The sequence below is a fragment of the Geotrypetes seraphini genome, chromosome 16 (genome assembly GCF_902459505.1).
Source record: "Geotrypetes seraphini chromosome 16, aGeoSer1.1, whole genome shotgun sequence".
In the NCBI taxonomy this organism is placed as follows: Eukaryota; Metazoa; Chordata; class Amphibia; order Gymnophiona; family Dermophiidae; genus Geotrypetes; species Geotrypetes seraphini.
In genome coordinates, this window is record NC_047099.1 from 34443294 (window position 1) to 34467850 (window position 24557).

Consider the following 24557-nt stretch of genomic DNA (forward strand, 5'->3'; position numbering starts at 1 on the left):
AATAAAACCGTTTCTCGATCGTATGTCTCTTTAGCTATAAATTACAATATTGTTATTAAGACTTAGCCAAAAGAAAAGATTTATAAACTATAAAGAGTTTTTTTACCTCGTGCAAAATTGTCATTTCTTTAATAAGACATTAACTATTTTTTCTGAGGCCCTCCAAGTACCTACAAATCCCAAAATGTGGCCCTGCAAAGGGTTTGAGTTGGAGACCACTGAATTAAGGGGACAGAAGAGGCAGGCCAGTAGGTCACGCACACAGTGAACATGGCTCTTACCAAAGGAATGATCTGTATTTGGAGGATGTGTCAGTGGTCACCTTAGAATTATGCACTTTAGGGCTTGCTGGGAATTGTAGTTCCGAGTAGGAAGTTGACTTGGTATTGGGTATTGTTTTGAAGAATATTTTCACCATGTTACTTTGGCTCCTTCCTTTCAGCGGGTCCCCAGAGAAGAAAATGGGCATCAAGGCATCAAACACAGCTGAGGTATACTTCGATAATGTGCGAGTGCCAGCGGAGAACGTGCTTGACAAGGAGGGCGCCGGCTTTAAGGTGGCCATGAATATCCTTAACAATGGGCGCTTCGGTATGGCCGCGGCCCTCTCCGGTACCATGAGGGCTGCCATCACAAAAGCGGTGAGGCTTCTTCTGTCTCTCTTTCCCAGGCTGTTTCTCTACACCTCCCCAATGTTCTTTCCCCCATGCACATCCCAAATTCTTTGTCATATCTCTTTCATTTACGTTCTTGTGGGAAACTTTTGAATAATTTTCAGGTGGAGTTTGCTGCCAACCGCACCCAGTTTGGAAGCAAGATTCACACGTTTGGGATAATACAAGAGAAGCTCACTCGTATGGCTATGCTACATTATGTGACAGAGGTGAGGAGGGTGGGTTTCAGGATAGAAAATTCTCCCCCTCTTTGGGAGCCTAACACTGAGGAAGAGATTTGATTATCTGGAAAGGTTGGAGCAAACCAAGAAGATGGGGGGGGAGAGGGAGATATAGGATTCAAGGAACAATAGGAAAGTGTTACTCCTGAGGTCTTGTCTGTAATAATGTTCCCCTCTTTTTCCTTTGCTGTCCCCTGCTCTGTAGTCCATGGCATATATGGTCTGTGCCAACATGGATTTGGGCGTAAAGGATTTTCAGATTGAAGCAGCCATCAGCAAGATCTTTGGCTCGGTGAGTATCTGCTGGTTGATTCACATTTTAGCAGGCCCAGCCTCACCCAGGAGGGGGAGGTATTGTAAAAAGGGGTACAGAAGCATTGGCTGTGAGGGCAAGCACAGAGCTCTTGTGGTCTCAGCCTCTCCCAGCTACAGCTGGGGTTGCATGCTCCAGCTGAACCTATGCTGTCAAGAGTAGGTCTGTAAATCTGTTTCTCTTAAATTTTCTCCTTACAGGAGGCTGCCTGGTCAGTGACAGACGAGTGCATCCAGATCATGGGTGGTATGGGCTACATGAAGGTGAGGGGTCCTAGGGTCAGAAGGCAGGATGCGTGATAGCAAGAGATTCAACAGTCACATTCCCTGGAGTCCTTAACTCCACTGGTGACTGTAGTTCAGGCTCGGCCATCCATGACACTCTCTTTCCTGCCCGCCAGGAAACCGGCATAGAGCGTGTGATGCGGGACCTGCGAATATTCCGCATTTTTGAAGGGACCAATGACATTCTGCGCTTGTTTGTGGCCCTGAATGGGTTCCAGGTGAGCTTGGAGATGGGGGGGAGGGCTTGGGCGGATTTGGTCTCCCTCTCCCTTTTATTCCTTCACCTCTCCCAATCCTGTTTTGAGCCTGCCTTTCATCTCCCTGTGCAGAATGCCGGGACCCAGCTCAAACAGCTGCAGAGTGCTTTCAAGAACCCATTTGGGAATGCCGGGCTTTTGGTGAACGAGGCCAGCAAACGTGTGAAAAGGTATGGGACACTTAGGATGCCACACATCCGGGTGGGAGATATATAAGACAAGACAGAAGGAGAGGAATGTGAAGAAAAGAAAAACGTGAGGGGGGTAATACTTTCTTTGTTTAGTTAGCATTTATTGGATTTATTTACCTTTTTTCTTTTTTAAGATATTCACCCTAGGCAGTATAGAGCTCAAACAATCTGAATATAGGCAATAGTGAATTTTAGTAGTCAAAATATTCAAATGCGCATTATGGCAGGGATAGGGAACTCCGGTCCTCGAGAGCCGTATTCCAGTCGGGTTTTCAGGATTTCCCCCATGAATATGCATGAGATCTATTTGCATGCACTGCTTTCAATGCATATTCATGGGGGAAATCCTGAAAACCCGACTGGAATACGGCTCTCGAGGACCGGAGTTCCCTACCCCTGCATTATGGCATAGTATGCAATTTAAAATGTCAACAAACTACACAATAAAATGTCTTTATAGATCAGGGGTGTCCAATGTCGGTCCTCGAGGGCTGCAATCCAGTCGGGTTTTCAGGATTTCCCCCATGAATATGCACGAGATCTATTAGCATACAATGAAAGCAGTGCATGCAAATAGACCTCATGTATATTCATTGGGGAAATCCTGAAAACCCGACAGGACTGCGGCCCTCGAGGACCGACATTGGACACCCCTGTTATAGATAGCTTAGGGCAGGGGTGTCAAAGTCCCTCTTCGAGGGCCACAACCCAGTCGTTTGTTTTTTGGGGTTTTTTTTTTAATTCTTTACTCATTTTTCAAAGTTCAATTGTGCACAAAAGAAGATGCATTTACATAAATTATCATCATTATCATCATCAGCACAATATACTTAATAGAATAAAAACAAGACTTATTTTCTCCCACCCACTTTCCAATTTACAAACACCTCATAAAAATGCTTGTAATCACCCCTTCTATATTTCTTAACAAATGCCAAAACATTTCTCCCTCCCCGGATTTCCCTCAGTTTATACAAATAAATCAATCTTTACAATAGTCGGGTTGTCAAGATTTCCCCAATGAATATGCATTGAAAGCAGTGCATGCAAATAGATCTCATGCATATTCATTGGAGAAATCCTGAAAACCCAATTGGATTCCGGCCCTCGAGGACCAGAGTTGCCCATGTCTCCCCTAGGGCAGGGGTGTCAAAGTCCCTCCTCGAGGGCCGCAATCCAGTCGGGTTTTCAGGATTTCCCCAGTGAATATGCATGAGATCTATTTGCATGCCCTGCTTTCATTGTATGCGAATAGATCTCATGCATATTCATTGGGGAAATCCTGAAAACCCGATTGGATTCCGGCCCTCGAGGACCAGAGTTGCCCATGTCTCCCCTAGGGCAGAGGTGTCAAAGTCCCTCCTCGAGGGCCGCAATCCAGTTGGGTTTTCAGGATTCCCCAGTGAATATGCATGAGATCTATTTGCATGCCCTGCTTTCATTGTATGCGAATAGATCTCATGCATATTCATTGGGGAAATCTTGAAAACCCGACTGGATTGCGGCCCTCGAGGAGAGGGACTTTGACAGCCCTGGCTTAGGCTGTAGGCAAAAGTGGAACATATAGACAGATAAAATAGAGAGAAATAAGGGCGACTAACTTTAGGAAAACTTACATACCGTATGAAGTGAGAAAAAATACAGAAAAATGATCTCTGCTAAGAGTAGGAGTAGATAAGCAACATAATATAGATTTTTATTTATACTGTATATCACGTCTTTCGGTTCTATGCGGTTTACAAAATAAGTAAAATTGAAAGTCAGTGAGCTACAACATAACTTAGCAAAAGCGGTTGACAGTGGAATTACAAAGGAGGTTGGCAATAAAGAATGACATGGTGACAAAATTCAACACCGTTTCCATCCCTGCGGGAAACCATCTCCATGTCATTCTTTAAGGGGAGAGGGTAGAATCGGAGTCGAAATAGGCACAACCATTGAAGAATGCTGATGTAGAAGGACTGAGGTTGAGATAGACCCTAAAGAAAGGCAGTGTCTGGTATCCAGAGCTAATACTGTGATGTCATAACGCTTTTTTCCACCAAAAAAAGCCAACCTCGTCAGTGATATCACAATGGGTTCATATCCTATACTTGGCTCACATAAGAATCAGAGTATGAATGGGCCCAGCCACTGACCCTCAAGCCTTGCATTGAAGAATGCTGGTGTAGAAGGACCGAGGTTGAGATAGACACTGAAGAATGACACGGGAATGAGATTAATTTTGTCACTGTGTCATTTTCTAGTTGGCAGTACAGATAAACAAAGAGGTAGAGCTGGTATTTATCCTGGGTGTGTGGTTAATTTCTTCTGTTAAAGTCCTGGGGGAAGAGCCGAGCTTTCACCTGCTTTCTGAAGCAGAGAATAGTCTTGTGTTGAGCGAAGCCTTCCAAGGCAGGTTCATTGATGGAGGTCGCATCGTGTGATGTTCTTTGGAGAGGTTGTAGTTGGGGATACTCCTTGGGGAGGACCTTATTGATCTTGGAGGGGTGTAGAGGAAAAGTGGTGGGTTCTTCAAATACTCTGGCCTGTAAGGGCCTTCGACACGATCCGTAGAGCACTTTTTATCAGTGGTAGCTCCAGCGTTATGGAACTTGCTACCATCAACACTGCGGCAAAAATCAATTGCTATAAATTCAACATGATGGCAGATAAAGGCCAAATGGCCCTTCCAGTCTGCCCATCCGCAGTAACCATTATCTCTTCTTCTCTCTAAGAGATCCCACGTGCCTTCTTGAATTCAGAGTATATGTTAGGGGAAGAGATATAAGGGCTAAAGACCAGAATGTGGGGGGGGGGTTTGGGGGGTCCCCAGCATTCAGGGTAGTACCTTTCACACTCCTCTTTTTTGCAGGAAGGCTGGGCTCGGGACTGGCCTTAGCCTGAAGGGGATTGTCCACCCAGAGCTGGAGAACAGCGGAGAACTGGTAAGCATCAGTGGTGCTGGCAAAGCGACTTGTGCAGCCTCTGTTTCATTACAGCCTCACTAATTTTCCCTGCGATCAATCTTCACACCTGACTTCCGTATTTACACCTGACTTCCGTATTTGTTGTTTGACCACTTGCTGAAGAGGGGCACACCGGCAGTTTGAAGGGGGTGGAAGGGGTTGGAAAGGGGCAGAAGGCTGAGAGGCGTGCAGTTGTTTCATTCTGATGACTTAAGGTTTTCTCCCTGCAGACGGTGCAAGCTGTAGAACGGTTTGGAGAAGCAGTGGAGATTCTGCTGATAAAACATGGCAAGAAAATTATAGGTAATTTTCAGCTGCTGCATACTGAGAGTTGTAGGCTTTGTCTCCTACCCTCTGGTGCATGCTGGGCCCTATTGTCCACACGATCTCTGCTGTGCTCTCCTCCTGCATTGACCAGGCCCTGCCGTTTTTGACCCCCCCCCCCCCTCGTGTTCCTTTTTGTTCTGCAGATGAGCAGTTCCTGCTGAAACGAGTGGCTGACTGCGCTATTGATCTCTACGCCATGATTGTTGTCCTCTCCAGGTACCTTCGTTGCTGGAATCCTTTTTGGGGGTTGGGATGGAGATGAGATGCCCATCGGAGATGGAGGTGTTAAAAGAACCAGCAGTGGGATTTAGATGAAGGGCAGGGACAGAAATAATGACCCCACACCCCTACTCTGTGGGCGTTAACCATTTTTGGAGGATGTGGAACGGAGAAAATGCAGTAGATGGGAGGTCCCAGCTCAAGGGAATGTCATAGGCTGATGTAAACTCTTTCTTCCTCTTAAGAGCCTCCCGTTCCCTGAGCCTGGGGCACCCCACAGCCCAGCATGAGAAGATGCTATGTGACAGCTGGTGCATCGAGGTAAGTACCCAATATGCAGCACCAACTGCTGTAATCTTCTCCCACTAAGCACCTCCACACGATAGACACAGCAGAAGTACAAGTTTCCTGCCCTTGCTCCACCTAGCTTAGCTTTCAGTCTTGTATACCGCGTCATCCTCAATGCGATTGACGTTAAAATATGTAAAATTACACGTAATAGCACAAACTAGAGCATCGAGCCTGAAAGGATTTCTGAAAAAGTGAAGTCTTCCAAGTATTTGTGAAACAGTTGATAAGAATTAGCCTTACGAATGGGTAAAGCCAACTGATTCCACAAACATCGCCAATGTTTGATAAAAGAAATATTGCATGGACTAATGCTAGATTGGCTCCCCCACCGTCCCTTGACTCTTGCCCTTTATCCCACCCACCCCAACTGCTCCCCACCCACCCACCCACCGACAGGAGCCAACTTTTTGAGTTCTGTTGGTGCTTGAGCACCTCTAATATTGAGCAAACTCCTTGACTGTGTCCAATGTGTGTTAATTTCCATTGGGTTTAGCACCGCCAATAATTTTTAAAAGTTGGATCCTATACCCCCCCACCCACCCTCCCTTTCACCACCACCAGGGCAGCAGCAGCAGTACTCATTGTCCTTGTGAAAGCTCCCTGCAACCTCCAGTATAATTTGCACCTAAAATTTGACCACTGGACTTCGCCCCCCCTCCCTCCCTCCCTCCCTCCCTCCCTCCCCAAAAGGTTTTCATTAGCAGTGTAGAACAGGAAAAATAAGACTAGAAGTATTTTATAACTCAACCACTCACTATAGTGTCCTAAGACGAGAGCCAATCACCTATAAAGTGTAGTTACTTACCTGTAATGTAGGTTCTCCATGGACAGCAGGATAGTCCTGCAACCCTACCTCAGGGGCTGCAACTATCTTCAACGCATTTTCCATCGGTGATCAGGCAGAACAGAACCTGAATCTTCCTCCTTCTGTTTTTCTGCCGTAGGCTGCTGACCGCATCCAGGATACCCTGAAATTTCTGAGCACAGACAGCTCCAAGCAAGTATTTAAGAATCTGCGGGGGATCTCCCATGCCTTAGTCGAGAATGGAGGGGTGGTGACCCAACACCCTCTGGGCTTCTGAGGAGCTAGCCCGAGCAGTAGTATACAATCGTCTTGGTGTAGCCAAAGGATGTGACTCTAACTAACAGGGCCAGCTTACGGAGGGACTTATTCAAAACACCTAACAGTAATTATCCGCCCCTCTCGTTCAGGCTGCACTGTTACTTTAAATGCCTTTTACACCTATAGCCTTAAAGACATTGTTTTAAGGACAGCAGCTTTTTTTCTATCTTGGGTTCAGAAATACAAGGGTCTATTTTGTTTGGTGTCCACGTGTGTGTTTTTTTTATTAATGAAACTGTCCATTTCTTGCTGAGGTCTAAGCTCTTAATAATCCCTGTGTAGCAGGTAGTTCATGTCCTGTGGGGTCCCAATAATAAAAGCTACTCGCCCTCCCCCTGCCAATTCTCTTTTCGTTAGTTCTCTTACCCCTGCAATGGCTAATGTCAGGCGGAAGTGGGTCCATTCCTAGTCTGCATTGAGGTTTTGGGAGTTGCCGACACAGCGCTTGGCTGACGGTGTAACGTCTTATGTAGCAACGTAAGTCACCCTATTTTATTAAGACTGTAATGGCCACCGCTGTTCTTATCGAGAAGTAAAGCATTTCGCACACCATATTGGAAAACAAGCTGGATGCTTCAGGGCTTCTATTCAATTAAAATGAACTGGGTAGAGTTGTGGTACATTATGAATAGCCAGTTGACTGTTATTTTTCTGACTGGAATTAACTGGTTATCTTTAAGCAGATGGTATCAAATATAACTCCTGTCCTGGACCACCAGGTCATTTGGCAGGCTTGATGGAGGCCTGCAGGCCATCGAGAGATAGTGGGGACAGGGTGGAGGAACCAGGGAGAGAGGGGGGGGCTGGATGCAGATCCTGGCACACACACATACACACACACCCGGCTTATATTCGAGTCAACCTTTTTTCCTCCTTTTTTGAGGGGGAAAGGATACCTTGACTTATATTCGAGTATATATGGTAACTGCCCCCAGTTCCACCTCAAACTCTGCCCATTTTTGGATCAGGCTAGTTTTGTCCAAACCCTGGCTAAAATGGAACCAGGCTGGTCTTTTTGGTCATCCTGAGCCCTGTGCCAATAAGAGACAGCTGTAATTTGGGCGAGGAACTGGTTACGCTACAGCTTGCAGCAGGTAGAGTGTGGCCTCCAGGCTGAAGAAAGTAAAGCACGAGGGCCCTCCAAAGCTTAGTGCTAAGACTGGGCCATATTTTTCTCTCAAGTTGCTGATTTTAAATGATGCAAATGTTGCCAGGATGGGATTGGAGAATGTAGTGAGAGTTCTCTCAGGGCATCATTCTCAAGCCAGTGGCAGCATATAGAACGTGAATTATAAATTAAAATCTGCAGCATCTCTTCTATTAATGGGCTGCATTGTTTTGTCAAATTCTTCTCGGGCAAACATTTTGCAATGCTACTATGAGCCATTGGCTCAGTGCAAAGAAGCCGGATTATCTCTCTCATGATAATATCCTCCTTGGTCACACGAGTCTTTGCATTGAGCCAATGGCTCATAGTAGCATTGCAAAATGTTTGCCTGAGAATAATTTGACAACAACGCAGCACATGAATGGGAGAGAGATATGTGCCTGGCTTCACTCAGGTGACCAAGGAGCATATAGAACGTGACCATTTATTTTTTTCCTAAAAACGGGACAGGACTCCCATTCAATGGCTGTGGCGTTTACCTCAGGTATTTGTGTTACGTTTCAAGTTTCTTAAAAATTGTTATCCCGCTTAAGGGGCAGGTAACGCGTGCGTGTCCTTTCTGAGCTCTCTTTTTGCCATGGTTTGCTTTCTCTTATGCCTTTGAACATAAGACTTGCCGCTGCTGGGTCAGACCCGTGGTCCATCGTGCCCTCGGGTCAAAGACCAGTACCCTCTTTATTGCCTTCCAATGTCTCTAAAGTGAGACTTGATTCTAGCGCCCTCCTGATGACCATGGCTGTAAACTCTATGGGTTCTATCCCGTCTGCGATCCCAGTTCTACGGGGCAGATGTATTGATAATCATTGCAAGCTTTCTCTTTCCCACCCAATCGCCTCCAATCTTGTTCAGATTAAAACATAACCGCCCCCCCCCCTCCATTCCAAACGCCTTAACTTTGTCTTAATAAACTCTAAATCAATAAAAACTAAATATCATTTAATAAATGACATGATCCTTCAACACAACCTTGACCTTCTTTGTATAACCGAAACCTGGCTCTCAGACGGTGAGGAAACATCTACCTAATTATTCATACCATTTCAACCACCGAACAGGTAGAAGAGGGGTGGGATAGCCATAATACACAGGAAAAAAAATAAGAGTATTTGATCTTGAATTCTCTTGACACCGAAATCCTCTAGAGTTTATCCAATTTAAACTCAAAACTAATGTCATTCTTGACTGTTTGTTCTTATATCTTCCTCCACCTATTGCCCAGGAAAAGATTTTGTTACTACAATCTTTGATATTCGATTTCTGTTCTACCACCGACAACCCTATCATTCTTGGTGATTTTAACATTCATTTCAAAGATGTAAAAAAACTCACATACCTCTGAGTAGCAGACCCTCTTTAATGACTTCAATTTACTATCTTCCCCAACTCAAAGCAGGACACACACTTGACATGATCCTGATATCACAGTAGCTTTACTCTGATTTCTAATGATATGGTGCCCTGGTCTGACCATTTCTTACTTGTTTTTTCTCACCATTGGTCCCCCCAATTACCAAATTCTGGCTTCAAACAAATCAATCTCCGAGATTATTCAAAAATAGACGCCCCACTCTGGGTGTAACTATGGGTGTAATTCCAATACTAATATTACTATTATCGAGATTCTAACCCAATGGAATGACTCTATTTCTACTCTTCTAGATAAATTTGCTCCAAGTCAAACTAAAACCATCTCTATCCGATGACAAAAAAAATCTGTGGTACTTGTCTGAATTTAGCCTGATTCAAAAAAACAACTCCGCTCATTGGAGAGGAAGTGGAGAAGGGACAAATCCCTGACAAACCACCACTCCTATAAGGATCATGCAGATTATGACAAGATGAAAATCATTCAGACCAAATCGCTTTACTATTCAAAACAAATCTCCAAAGCAAGAAACACGGCTGCCCTGTATAGAATTGTACGCTCCTTAACTTCAAACTACCAAAATCAATCCTTCTGCGCAAGCACTTGCTGACTACTTTACAAGCAAAATTCAGAAAATTAGAGCTACATTTCATCCCACTTTATATACTACCCGCATTACTCCTTCTGATTCTATTTCTCAGACCCCAGGTTTATCTTACTTTAAGTGTTCACATTTCAGGATCCCTTCTCTTCTGGAGCTGCAAAGCTAGCACCGAGTCTATTCATTGAGATACATTCCCAGTATCCTTATAAGCACACAATAGCCCTGTGTACTTCACCTCTTCAGCCGTGTGATTCATTGCAAGCCAATGACTGACCACAAAGCATATGGCATGATGGTGGACAAGAAAAGAATGCCATTAATTTCACCCTCTTTAAAAATTTCAGCTACCTATCAAGTTTCCATCTCATTTCAGGCCCTATTTCTTCTATTTCACTCCTTTCCCACTCCCCTTCCAACATTTCTACCTCTATACTCACTGTTCTCTCACTCATCTTTGTCAACACCCTTTTGACTTCTTCCACATGGCTCCACCATTTCCAGAATCCCCCTCCCTCTCTCTACTTTGTCCAGGCATATCTCCCTGTCTCTTTCTCTCCACTCCCTAGCATCTTGTTACCTACCTCTCTCCCCCCCTCCCATGGGGCAGAATTACTCCCTCTTTTTTTCTATTGTTCTTACCTACCACCCCACCCTTCATGCTGAACGACAGGATAGAGAGAGGAAAGAGATGCTGCATCTCTTGCCCCCTTCCACCCCCAGACCAACCTTTTATTCATTGCCCTCTCTCCCTTCCTTCCATCCCCCATGTCCAACTTCTTTCTCCCATCCTGCATCCCTCCCTCCACACCAACCCCAGGTCTACCATCTCCCCCTTTCTCTTCCCAATTGTCTCCCTTCAAGTGTCTCTTTCCCCCTTCCTCCACACAACCCAGTCTCCAACTTCTCTCTCTTCCCTCACGCCAGACCATTGCCCATTTCTCTTTCCCTCGCCTCTGTTTTGGGGCCCATAATTTCTTACCTTCATTTGCCTCAGTTCTACTTTAAAAAAACCAACTGCTTCAGGCGGCTTCCTTGAGCCAGCATACCTTTCCCTTCTTTCCAGGTCTGTTTCTCTCACCTTCCTCATCTACAGGGTAAAATTTGACAGCAGAAAATGGACAGCTGCAGGATCAGACCCCTGCCCCTTAGGTAGCTAGAATCGGGCCAAGTTGCTGGATTGTAATTCTCCGCTGGACGGGCTTCAAACTGGTGATGATAAAAATAAGAGCAATTATATCATGGAACGATATAGGATTTGTAGCTCAACCACGATGCTTTTGACCTAAATATAGGGTTTTTTTTGTTTAATGCTTACTTTATCACTCCTTCCCCCAAAATATCAGCGTTTATATAAAAATTATATTAAAGGCAGAAATATAAAAGTATAATTATTGTATTTACTTTTCATTAGACCCCTATAATGCTACAGGCAGCTAAAAGGTAAAAAAAATGGGTAAATTTTCTGGGCTAAAAACATTTAAATGGAGTTCCTTTCATATATCTGATTGTTATATTGTAAACCAGGGCTGCCCAAGTCCAGTCCTTGAGATCTACTGGCAGGGGCCAGGTTTTTAGGATATCCACAATGAATATGCATGGGAGAGATTTGCCTGCGCTGCCTTCTTGGTATGCAAATCTCTCTCATGCATATTCATTGTGGATATGCTGAAAACCTGGCCTGCCAGTAGATCTCGAGGACCGGAATTGGGCAGCCCTGTTGTAAACTGCTTTGATCCTTTTTGCCCATATATGCAGTATATAAAGATTTTAATAAACAAACACAACCAATCAGGTTTTCAGGATACCCAGAATGAATATGCATGAGACATTTCACATAGAAAGATAGTGCATGCAAATTTCTCATGCTTATGCAAATGCAATGTAGAGATGCTAAAACACCCGACGGGCTAGGTCAGGGGTAGGCAATTCCGGTCCTCGAGAGCCGGAGCCAGGTCAGGTTTTCAGGATATCCACAATGAAGCATTCATGGCAGCTCCCATCTCCTCTCCCCCTACCCAGATTTTGGGATGCTCTTCAAAATCCAGTGGGAGGTTACTGGAACACTAGCCACCCACAAAAGCACAGGCCTCTGACTACAGCTATCTGGCACCTGCTTCCTGCTGTACTCTCACCGAGGGGAGGGGGGGGAGGAGGAAAGGAAAGGCAATGGGGAGAGCTTGCAAAACCTCCGCCACCAATTACAGTTGAAGTCAAGAAACCACAAAAACATCCTCAACCAATCTGAAACTCAAATGAAGCTTCAAAAAGACTTCTCACACACACACACCCTCCCCTCTGAACAAACGGGGCCCAGGCGCGCTCCACTTGTATGTGCAAAACTTAAAAAAAAAAAAAAAGGCACGTCACCAGGGGAATTTCACTTTCCGGTTTCAGAAAGGCAGCAGATACGAGAATCTCTTTTAAAAGTACCTCAGAAAGTTCTCATGTGCAGTCTCCCCCCAAAAATTTGTAGCTTAAAAAACCAAAACAAAACCCACAAATAAAAATCCATCTCCATTCTCTATGCTCTCAGCCCCTGGAAAGAAACTCTGAGCAGAGACGTCGCCATTCAAAATCTCGCTAATTTCACTATGGCCATGTCTCTTTCGCTTTGCACGGGCCATGGGGCGGACTGGGGCATAACAGGTCAGGGATGGGTGGAACTGGGGAAGGGGGGTCATGTCTAGGGGTCCAAATTTTACTAGAGTAAAATCTGGCAACTACTCTGACCGTATCTCTTGGTACTTGAGGATCTTCTTTCTTTTCCTGCAGGTTATAGAGTTATCGCTAAGGGCAGACTCTTCGCTCATTAATACCCATCTGGGGTTTTTCTCTTTCACCACTGTATCCAATTTCTTTGCATCCAGCTTTTTACTGGTCAGAATAGGGATGACCCAGGTGATCATAACCTCTTCATTCTCAAGAATTCTCTTAGAGTTGTGGTTCCCCCATATAATGAACTTAATCAATCAGGAGTGATGTTGAAACTCTGCTCAGGTAGGGGGATAAATGGTTCAGCCTTTTCTAGACATTTGCCACAGGAGGGCAGCACTGAGCATCTCTGCAGTACTGATTCCTGAAGCAATGGCGCCCTCCAGTGGCCATTGACTGGAATAACATCTGCAGGCAGATTTTGAACAGAAGTGAATGAATGAATCCCCTTTTATTTGCCCTTTTAAATGATTCTCCATCGGTTGGTTATTGAGATAAACTGCTTTGCATTCCATAGTTGGGGAAGAGGGCGTTCTCTAAATATAATGTGATAGAGTATGAAGCTAATCCATCTCTTGATCTGTTTTCAAATGCTGACTTCCTGGTAATCTGAAGCTATCACTTTGTTTTGGGTTTTTTTATTGTGTAATGAAGCAGACAGACAGACACCAGGACCACACTGTGTTATTGTCCACCTCGTCTGCCACAGTGTGCTCTGCTGATCAATGCTTTTTTCTTGCTTCCTTAGATTCTGTGCTTGATCCAGGATTTCTTGAATTATGTCACTGCTATCTGCTCCAGAAGTCCATCTCGGTGAATGTCTGAGATGGACTTCTGGAGCAGATGCTACCAGAAACTACCTTAAGAGACTGGGAATCCAAACGGCAGATGATGTTTAATGTGAGCAAGTGCAAAGTGATGCATGTGGAAAAGAGGAACCGGAACTATAGCTATGCGACGCTGGGTTGTGTTAGGAGTCACTGCCCAGGAAAAGGATCTAGGTGTCATTGTTGAAGATACGTTGAAATCCTCAGCTCAATGTGCTACGGCTGCTAAGAAAGCAAACAGAATGTTAGGAAATATCAGGAAAGGAATGGAAAACAAAGATGAAAATGTTATAATGCCCTTGTATCGCTCTATGGTATGGCCGCACCTTGAATACTGTGTGCACTTCCGGTCACTGTATCTCAAAAAAAGATACAGAAGTGTAACCTATGGAACTTTGTGAGTCTTAAGTAGTTTGAAAGTGAGCCCCAAAGTGGAATTAGAAAATGTACAGAGAAGGTTGGTGAAAATGATAAAAGCGATGGGTTGACTTCCCTATGAGGCTAAAGCATCTAGGGCTCTTCAGTTTGGAGAAGACACAGCTCAGGGGTGATATGATAGAGGTGTATAAAATACGGAGTGGAGTGGAAAGGGTAGATGTGAACCGCTTGTTGACTCTTTCCAAAAATACTAGGACTAGGGGCATGCGCTGAAGCTACTAAGTCGTAGATTTAAAACAATCCGGAGAAAATATTTCTTAACACAATGTGTAATTAAATTCTGAAATTCATTGCCGGAGAATGTGGCAGAAGTAGTTAACTAAATCTCCAGCATCCTCAAAGCAGGCAAGAGCCAGTCCCAAAGCTGGAGAAAACAGGAACCTCCCTGGGCTACAAAAAGCTGGCACTGAACAGGAGGCCGGACTGGAAGAGGTCTGGGCTCTCTGTGACCCACCAAGGGATTAAAATCATCAGCGACTGTGTCTATGTTGAACTCCTTTTGACTTGCTGAAAAGTATAAGGTTCAAGACCACAACTTACCCAAATTGCTCACACGATTGGTCCTATACTTTTAAAGTCAGGCAAAACTTGAGATTTGAACCCACAATTCTTAATACTGCCTTTGTTTGCAGGACTAAGATCAAGGCAGGAACTTGGGATGAAAACTACCTTATAGCCACTTGTAGCTCCTGCCAAGTTGTCACTCTGCAAGTGTTCTTGTATCTGCTGTGGTGATTTGAACCCAGAGATGAAGAAATAGAAGTTCCAAAAAGGTCTTGATGTGAAAGCTTGGCTGGCTCAAGGGCTGAGTGCTGGATTAGTAACAGGAGGCTGAGAGTTCAAGCCTTAGCTAAGGAGTTGGGGCTGATTTTGCTCTAAGTGAAGAGAAGTCTAATTTTTGTGTCAACTACTAGCATATGAGCTCAGAGATGGAGAAATACAAGTTCCAAAAAGGTCTTGATGTGAAAGCCTGGCTGGCTCAAAGGCTTAGTGCTGGGTTAGTAACAAGAGGCTGAGGGTTCAAGTCTCAGCTAAGGAATTGGGGCCGATACTGCTCCAAGTGAAGAGAAGTCTTTTTCCGTGTCAACTAGTAGGCCCCCTTTTACAAAGCTGCAGTAGTAATCCCGGTGCAGAAAATGCGACAGTCCATAGACACAGAATGGGTTGCGTTGCATTTGCCGCACAGGGAAAATCGCTACCACAGCTTTGTAAAAGAGGTCCTTTGAGAGATTCTCCATTTTGAAACCTAATTTTCCCATTAACTTTAATGGGGAAAAAAACAGATTTACCGATAAAAAAAACAATGAAGATTATGCAGAAATTTTTATGAAATTATCGCAGAGACCCAACTAAGCTCAGCACAAACCAGTCTATTATTTTTAAATTTAAATACTATTTGTTTAAAGACATTGACCAAAAATATTGACCTCAAAACGTTCCAAAATTTTTACATTCACACATGTTCAAAATACTTGCACGGCCGAAGTTGCCCGTTTTCCTGCCTCCCTAACACTCAGCACCCGAGGAGCAGGACAAGTGTGGAGAGGCCAGGATCAGGGCAGAAACGCAACATAACAACCCAGAACTAGCACCAGAGCCACCAGGTTCCCGGACAGCCTCCCAGACGGGGTAAGCCTGTTTTTGTTTGAGGGGTTTTGTTTTTTTTAATATATTATAAGCCAGGGGTATCCAACCTGCGGCCTGAGGGCCGCACGCAGCCCCGTGAAGTATTTTGTGCGGCCCCAGTTGAGGGCGATGCTACCCTCCGGCTCCCTCCTCTGTCTTGCTGCAGCGTTTGCACGGCCCCAGAAACATTTTTTTCAGCCAATGCGGCCCAGGGAAGCCAAAAGGTTGGACACCCCTGTTTTAAGCTTTTAGAATAGCAAATCCCATTGTGCCAAACCAAAGCCTACAGCCAGTTCCCATCCTGGATAACAGAAGGTACAGGAGACAAGTGGCTCCAGGTCCACATTCTCCACTGATAAAACGCGTGTCATGAATCCTTGGCGTGGATGGCATAGAGAGGCAGATTAAGCAAACCAAAAGGCTCTGGAACGGACAAGCAGTGCATCCGGTTTGCTTTCAAAATTCTATTCATCTTTATTTAAGGTTTATTTTTGTACACAAATGAGCTAAAATAAATACATTATGAAAAATAGCTTTGCAACTCCAGAGCAGCCCCTACGCGTGTGTGTTGGGTGAGACAGCGGAAGATTAGTTCGGAGCTGTTCATTAGGATTGTGGATTCTTTTCTTCTTCCGACGCCACTGATCACATCACAGAAGCAAAGAGTTCTCCCCGCATACAGGATGTTGGGCCCTAGGTTGCCCTCAGCCTGCTGGGTGGTTCTGTGCACTGTGAAAGGGTCATCCCTTCAATCATCAGAGGACATAGACTACAGAAGAAGACAAGAAACCCCAAAGAGGAAATGCAGTACCACATTGGGAAGAAAACTTTCTCTAGAGAAGGGAGCAGTAGGCAGTGAGCCTTGGGTAAAGATGGATAAAAGTCCATCCAGAAGAAACAGAAGTCAGGTCATCTTAAAAAGCACTAAAGGAAAAGCAGACAGTTTCCTGCAAAGAGGTAAGTAAGTAAAGAAAAAAAAAAAAAAAAAATTAACCACCCGAGTCGCCGAGGACAGGAGACGGCAGGTGAGAGATGCAGAGTAAATGGAAATGGAGGAGAGGAAAATGATTTAATCTAAATCAAAAGGCACAATGTTAAAAAAACCCTGAATGCTTCCCCAGATGTGATCTACCACCCAGTCAACAAAAAGAAGCTTGTGGGCTAAGTAATGGCGAACTGAATACAGCGGTGCCAGTTCCTTCAGTCGAGGGTCATCACTCAACAAAACCCCCACTCACAGTACTTCCCCCCACCCCCGACAGCCCACACCCCATCCCCAATAAAAAGTTCATCAACAGGTTGGGGGAAATCAAGGAAGCCTCTTTATAAAAGCAAGCCGTGGCCTGTGCCCGCACAAGGTGAATGCCACCTTCTACTTCCTCAAGTGCTTCAGAAGAGATCCCCGAGCACTCTGAGGAATGGGTGGTCTCTCACTATTGACCAGAAAGGTCAGTCCTGGGCACCGACTTGCTGACCCTTCAAACATAAAAAAAAAAAAAACAGACCAGCTCCCACACAGCACGAGCTCTAGTCTAGGGATGGCCATCTGAAGAAGTCACGAAACTCCCATGAGCAAAATTGACACTCCCTACTCCCCCTTTTTTTTCATTGGGTAGGAGGTGGGCTTAGCATTAAAGGGTTAACTGCTCCAAATCCAAATAGAAAAGGTCTTGTACTTGGAAAAGCAAAACAAACAATCATGTCACAAATATTCAAAAATGATACAATTAAAAAAAAAAAAAAAAAAAGCTATAAAAATGTAAATAAAAAACAGAGTCTCTTGTTGGTGCTGATTTTCATGCACATAAAAGTTAAAATGGACTGGTACCGCATGGCACATGCCACATAAAAAAAATAAAATTGTCCCTTGTGTCACCTATCTTCTATGGTCACATGACGTCCACAAAGAACTCGCTGGGGTTGCCCATTGCCATGTGGAAGGACTGGCGGCTAGCAGTCAGCTCTGGGGGCACAGATGCCAAGTCACGGACCGGGGGTGCACCAGGTGGCACCGAGGCGGCAGGGTTGGGGGCCGCCGAAGCGGCGGGCGGGGGTGGCATCACCATTACCATCATGGGGTTGTAAGGCAGAGGCATCCCCGGGGGGCCAAAAGCATGCAGCGGGTGGTGGGGGTGGTGAGAGCGAAGGCTGCTTGCCAGGCTGTGATGGCTTCGAGCGTGACCTTCGCTGGCTGGGGCTGAGCGCTCACTGCCCGCCTGTTCCCGCCTTACGCTACTGCGGGTGGAGTACTCCGATTCGCTGCCACTGCCCGACTTAGAGTCGCCCGCCTTGTCATCTTTGTGCTTTCCGCCACGGCCACTATCGCTGCGGTTTGAGCCACTGCTTCTGCTCCCTGAGAGAGGGGGAGGGGACAGGGGAAGAAGGGAGACAGACAAAAGGAGAACCAGAAAACAAACATCAACAAGGTAAGAAAGAATCTAAAAAGCAAGAAAAAAAATTAAAAAGTTAATAGGTCAAGCCTTTTTCCTTCTCTTCCCCTCCGTTATCCAGCTGCCCTCCCCGCAGCCTTTTCCTAGTACCAATCCTCACCTGACCTGTCCTGGTTGTCCCCTGACACAATAACAAAGCAAATAAAGACCAAACTGGCCTATACAGTTTGCCCACGTTGAGTAGAGAGATGTAGAGGAATGGGGACTGCAGGAATCCCATAGAACCTGCACAGATGGAAGAAGTTGCTGCGGGATTCCCGTGGGACTATCGCTGGCGACGCCAGAATGAGGCTTGGAATGCACTGAGTGAGGTAACTGGAGCACCAGAATGAGGCTTGGAGCACCCGCTGGTTGACTAGTAAAGACAGTCAAGCCTTGGTTTGCGAGCATAATTCGTTCCAGAAGCACGCTTGTAATCCAAAGCATTCGTAAATCCAAGCGAATTTCCCCATAGGAAATAATGGAAATTCAGATGATTCGTTCCACAGCCCAAAAACTTTAATGCAAAATACTATACGTACTTGTATTGCAAGACCTCGCTCATTTAGAACAGTCACTACACTCCCACAGCGTCAGAGAGAGAAGAACCATCGGCTCGGTTGTGATGTGTGTATACTGTATGTGCTTGTATTGCAAGCCTTTGCTTGTATATCAAAATTTAATCAGATGTTTTGCTTGTCTTGCAAAACACTTGCAAACCAAGTTACTTGCAATCCAAGGTTTTACTGTACTATCTAACGAAATATGATGGCTGCTGGGATCGACTCCTGCAGGTAAGGGTGAAAATGGAGGAGATTAATTACAGAGATGCATGGCGTTGGAATGGATTCTAGCGAGCACAGGCGAGTATGGGTTAGATTCCAGCGAGGGTGGGCAGGGATAAGGGAGAGTTCCGTTTTCATGCAACTCTGAAGTGGAGAGCATGTAAGATTCTCCCCAGCATTTCTGTAAACTGTTTTAACACTTTCTAGAAAGTGATATATGTAGGGGTTACCAGATGTCCGGGAAAACCCAGACATGGCCTCTTTTTAGAGGACTGTCCGGACTCCCGGACAGACTTTCCAAAATCCGGCATTTGTCTGGGTTTTGGAAAGCCCCAAGCTCTGGCCACCTTTGGAGGTCCTCTGAGCATGCGGACGACAGCACACACGTCCACGCATGCTCCAGGCCCTCCAGATGCGGCCGGAGCTCGTCCGGAAGAAGAGAGGAGGTTTTGTGAGGCGTGGAAATGGACGTGGCTAGGGGGGAATGGAGTGGGGTTGCAGGTGGAACAGGGCGGGGCCATGTGCCCGGGGTTTCCCGGAGAAAAATATGATAATCCTAGGTATATTCAAATACATAAGCTGCTCTTCTACTGCAGGAGAGAGGGACAAGATTCAATTATCACCATACACTTCAAGTGGAGAAAAAGACCTCATTAGTGCTCACAGGGAACGTCAAACTAATACAGGTCAAAAAAACTCCACTTGTAGGGATAGTGTTTCTAATTCTCTCCTAATCAGAAACAAAAGAACTTGTGGAGAATTGATGGCCAACCTGAAGACTTTATTAGAGCAAACAGATAAGCCGCATAAAAACGTCTAGGGCCTGAACCACTGGAAACATATGGACCCAACACGGTCTGTGTTGTCTTCTTAACGTAGGACCCCTGAAGAAGACAATAGTGTCGAAACACGGACCGTGTTGGGTCCATATGTTTCCAGTGGTTCGGGCCCTAGACGTTTTCATGTGGCTTTATCTGTTTGTTCTAAGAAATTCTTCAGCTTGGCCATCAACTCTCCACAAGTTCTTTTGTTCCTGGTTGTGCCCCCTTTTGAGGATCAGGGTCCACTTTCTTGTTAATTCCCTCATAAAGCAGCATGCAGAGTAATAAGTTCAAGAGGACCAGAGGAAACGAACCAGAAGAAAAAATGGCCACTTATCTCAAGCTGTTTCAGTGGAGATCCAAGTCGTGTCCTAAAGTTAGACCCTAGGTATATGAAATTAATCATCCAATCCATATGCCTCACAGCCCCAACTTCTCCCACCCTTTCCCATCTTGCATTAACCTGATCTCTCTCAGCCCGTTCCTCTACTGCCCTCCATAGCCGTCATAAAAAGGCTCAAAATCTGAGTAAGAGGGCCAGCCTCCTCCACCTCTGCTGACTGGTCAAATCAGGCCTCAACCATCTGCCTTTTGAGTCTTCCAAAGTCAGTGCTTAATCCAGCACCCGGGCTGCCTCCCATGCCTCACTGCTAACTTTTGTACCCCATGGCCACCACAGTTGGGGAGGCTGTTCCCCAAAGAAAAGAAGTCTCCCCAGGCCCTCCCCCCCCCCCCCCGATATTTCCTCTGTTTTATAGCGACTGCTTCATACAGATTATCCCAGAGTTTCTTTACCATATCTTTGTTGGTAAGACTCATCTGGATTTATCCCACTTTTTATTATTTTATCGCTTTGAGGATACCAGTCCACCTTTCTACCAAATGTACCTGTGATCTCTTGTTCTTGTTTTTATTACCCGATTTATACCTTTGAGAAGTTTAAATGACTCTCCCACCACCTACTGACAAACCGTCTCTTCTTCACCCCACCACTCAATGGCGTAGTAAGGGTGGAGGAGAGGAGGTGGACCACCTCAGGTGCTGTCTTGGTGAGGGCACAGGCACCCATCCGCCTCTCCACCCCTCCCCCACTGCTATGTGTGCACGCTGCTTCCCTTCACCCGTATCGCTGTAATGTTACAGGCGCAAGCAGTAACTCTCAAACCTGCTGTTGCATTAGCATCGACGCTTTCTATGATGTCACTTCCTGGACCCACGCTTTGATGATGTAACTTCCTGGACCCAAGCTTTGAAAGTGACGTCGGAGAAAGAGCAGACGCTGGCACGACAGCAGCTTGGGGGGGGGGTTGCTGCCCGCGCAAGGAACGTTAAGAGAGGCACGGGGGAAGGGTCACAGCACGCGCATGGCAAGAGGAGGGCAGGAAAGGCGCGTGTGGAGGTGGGGAAGGGGGGCGCCACCGCCCCAGGTGTCTCTCGCCCGCACCACACCACTCTTCGCTCTGCTTACTGCCTTTCCCCACCCCATGCCCCACTTTTTCTGCCCTAGCTAACCTTGCCACCGTCACCATCCTCTCACCCCAGGAACCCACCCTTGCAGAGCTGGTTAACCAACCCCTCGCTCCATGGTCCCTTCTCGCTCTACTGACTGAGCTTCTCATCCTTGGTGCAATGCTCCCCACCCTTCCAGATGAACTCACCTTCGCTGTGCTGGCTGCCTGCACTGCCCACACCATAGCTGTAGGACGATAGCTCATGGTAGGCAGGAGGTTGGGTGCTGTAGGGGTGTGGAGCTGGGTACTGGTAGGAGAAGGTAGGCAACAGCGGCCAGGGTGTCGCCCCAGGCAGGGGGAGAGGGGCCAGAGTGTCTTGGTCCGATGCACCACTGGATCCATCATTGTCATTCAGGGAGAGATTTGCCATGTCTACAGAAGACAGAGAAATGTTAATAGGCTTTTTTTAGAATCCATTCCCCCAACAGTAAGCTCTATGAACACAGTTTAAAGAGTGATGACATACTGGAGAAAGCACCCAATAGCGTGGACAGTCAAAGTTTCAACTCTAGATCAGGGTTTCCCCAAGTCGTTCCAGGAGTACTCCCTTGCCGGTTCGTTTTTCAGGATATCCACAATGAATATGCATGAAAGATTTGCATACAATCTCATGCATCTGCACTGCCCTAGGTCAAAGGTTCTCTAGCCAGTCCTCAGGTCCCCTCCCCCCCCCCCTAGCCAGTCAGATTTTCAAGATATCCACAAAATGCGGAGTGCTTGGGTCTTAGCAATACATTTAATAAATTATGGAGCCCATTGACTGCATTTGTTAACATACAATAATAAGAGATATATCTTTTATTTCTTAGATTTCCTTATACCTCCAGGGTGGGGGGAGGGGAAGGGAAAGTATTTGGAAGAGTTTAAAAATATTTAAATCTAATATTGTAATAAATAATATGATTTAATAGATTAATAATTGGGAGGAGGGGGGAAATGGTTGTTTTCTTTAATAATGTGTGTAATACGGTGTATTTTATGCAATCTGTTTAAGTTATATTAATTGTAATACTCTGTCAAAGCTTGAAAATTAATAAAGAATTAAAAAAAAGGATATCCACAAAATTCAAGAGGTGCATTTGCATTCAATGTAGGTGGTATATCCAAATCTCTCTTTCGTATATTCATTGTGGTCATCTTGAAAACCAAAATTGGCTATGTGTGTCCCAACGACAGGGTCGAGAACCTCTGCCCTAGGTCAGTGGGGATCTCAACCCAACCTTGGGAGCACCCCCAGCCAGTCAAGTTTTGAGATCATCCGCAATGAATATGCATGAGCCAAGGAGGCAGGGCATGCAAATCTCCCTCATGCTTAGTCATTGTGGCTATTCAGACAACCTGACTGGCTGGGTGCGGCTCAGTGACCGTGCATGATAACCACAGCTCTCTACTTCAACAAGGACCAAAAACGTCCCAGCAGTACAAGAGGCCAGGTCACAGCTCCACAAATGGAGACACCCAGGGGCCGGTGTCTAGCCCAGTGAACTGTGTAGACAAAGTAACCCTGGGGCAGGACTTACAATTTTCACAGTCACTGAAGTCCCCGAAAATGTAGTAACACTGTTCCGAGAAGGTGATCTTGTTCACCGTGTGCCGGATGAAGCCCGCCTTCAGGAGGTTGCTGGCATACTTGCGGGCTTCCCGACGGTCCTGAAAGCCCTCCACATGATGGTAAAGCCAGTCCACCACATCTGAGCCTGCATGGGGAAACGTGGGAAAGAAATAAAAACATACTTTTACCGAATACTAGTTCCACCGGGGAGATATGCTTACGCTTTTCTTTGCTTCTTTGACCCTCCCCCCCACCACCCCACCTCAGGGCCCAGTTGTTCACCTAGGAAAGCGTTGGGGATGGTGATCTTCAACCACATCCTGTCTCGCACCTCCAGGCCCGACTCCGGAGACGCCATCGCCTTCGCCACAGACACCATGTCCGTGTGGATGGACAGGTTAAAATCGTCAAAGCCTGTGGAGTACATGAAACGGGCAGATGAGGACAGGATTAGAGACAAAGGCAGGAAGTACCAAGGGCCAAGCATAAAAATCCAACTGGGTACCATTTGGCAGAGCTGGAGAAGCTGACTGACAAACACCATGGAATAAAACTTTTAGGCGTCATTATCGACAGAGATCTTACCTTCCATGATCACATCAGCTCAGTTATCAAAATCTGTTTCTTTAAATTACGTATCATCCGATCTTTAACTTCTGTCCTAGAGATCAGCTCAATCACTATCCTGATTCATTCTTTAGTAATCTCCCATTTAGATTACTGCAATTCACTCCTCAATGGTCTACCCCAAAAAGAAATTCGACGCCTACAACTAACACAAAACACGGCAATAAAACTTATTTATAAACTAGGCAAATATGATCATGTAACTCCCCTTTTCAAAAATGAACATTGGCTTCCCATCACTCACCGCATCACTTATAAAATCATCATCCTAACCTTTAAAATTAAACTCTCTCATCTTCCCTTATTTCTAGATAAACTCCTCATTCCTCATAGTTCCCCACGTACATTAAGATCAACTGATCAAAACCTTTTTTTCATCCCATCCATAAAAGAATTTTACAATACACGAAAAGTAAATTTTGCAGTAACTGCCCCAACCCTCTGGAACTCCATACCACTATATCTCCGCAACGAGCCACGAATAGACAAATTTAAGACAGGACTTAAAACCTTTCTTTTCCGCGATGCATTTGATATCATTTAGAGTCTCACTTATCCCCTCTTTTGTAAACAATAAATAGCTCTGAAATTATGACTCCCCCTCTATGTTTTATCCAAACCCCACTGTCACCCTTTTCTATCTCCAATATGTAACTTTTAACCTTCCCTCCCTAACACCCTCACTTTCCAGTTTGTCTTGTAATGTTATTTATGTTCACACAATACTGCTAAATTAATTATATATATACTTTTATTTATTATTTTTTTTTAAATAATTTTTCTATCCTGTAATCTTATTGTAAACCAGCTAGATATTAATTTGATAGTTGGTATATCAAAATCAATAAAACTTGAAACTTGAAACTTGTTGGTACAACTCTACTCAGGAAACATGGACTCAACTGGATTTGATTTTGAATCACTGAAACATAGGGATGCGATAACAATCATTGTTCGTAGAACTTACTCTTATAAAGTCGCTGTGGATAATCAAACAGCTTTCCTCCCTTTTTGATACTTTGCACTTGTGCCAGCTGGGGGTGGGGGGGTCTTTTTCTATTTTCTTGTTCATTACTTCGTATATATTGTTTTTTTTCCTCTGTTGTTTTGGATTGCAAGGGACCAATGATGAAAAACTTTTCAACAAACATTTATTGATACAAAAATTAAACTGGGTAATAAT

At 45.2% G+C, this 24557-nt stretch overlaps 2 protein-coding genes across 3 annotated transcripts in view; one reads left to right on the forward strand and one right to left on the reverse strand.

Moving 5' to 3' along the window:
- Positions 1-7115, forward strand: part of ACADVL (acyl-CoA dehydrogenase very long chain) — a 42692-nt gene extending 35577 nt beyond the window's left edge. The window contains exons 10-20 of one of the 2 annotated variants that reach the window (XM_033925074.1): positions 443-641; positions 779-883; positions 1101-1187; positions 1409-1471; positions 1609-1710; positions 1822-1919; positions 4795-4867; positions 5119-5191; positions 5359-5431; positions 5680-5755; positions 6730-7115. In XM_033925074.1, the coding sequence (XP_033780965.1) occupies positions 443-641; positions 779-883; positions 1101-1187; positions 1409-1471; positions 1609-1710; positions 1822-1919; positions 4795-4867; positions 5119-5191; positions 5359-5431; positions 5680-5755; positions 6730-6867 (1087 nt within the window). In that variant the 3' untranslated portion in view covers positions 6868-7115. The remainder of the gene's footprint in view (positions 1-442; positions 642-778; positions 884-1100; positions 1188-1408; positions 1472-1608; positions 1711-1821; positions 1920-4794; positions 4868-5118; positions 5192-5358; positions 5432-5679; positions 5756-6729) is intronic. The other variant, XM_033925075.1, reaches the window with a different exon arrangement.
- Positions 7116-15845: 8730 nt separating this feature from the next.
- The window catches only part of DVL2 (dishevelled segment polarity protein 2), a 36914-nt gene continuing 28202 nt past the window's right edge, over positions 15846-24557 (reverse strand). Inside the window, exons 12-15 of the mRNA XM_033924648.1 lie at positions 23030-23161; positions 22716-22892; positions 21343-21567; positions 15846-18002 (exon numbers count right to left, since the gene is read on the reverse strand). Of these exons, the coding sequence (XP_033780539.1) occupies positions 17539-18002; positions 21343-21567; positions 22716-22892; positions 23030-23161 (998 nt within the window). The 3' untranslated portion in view covers positions 15846-17538. The remainder of the gene's footprint in view (positions 18003-21342; positions 21568-22715; positions 22893-23029; positions 23162-24557) is intronic.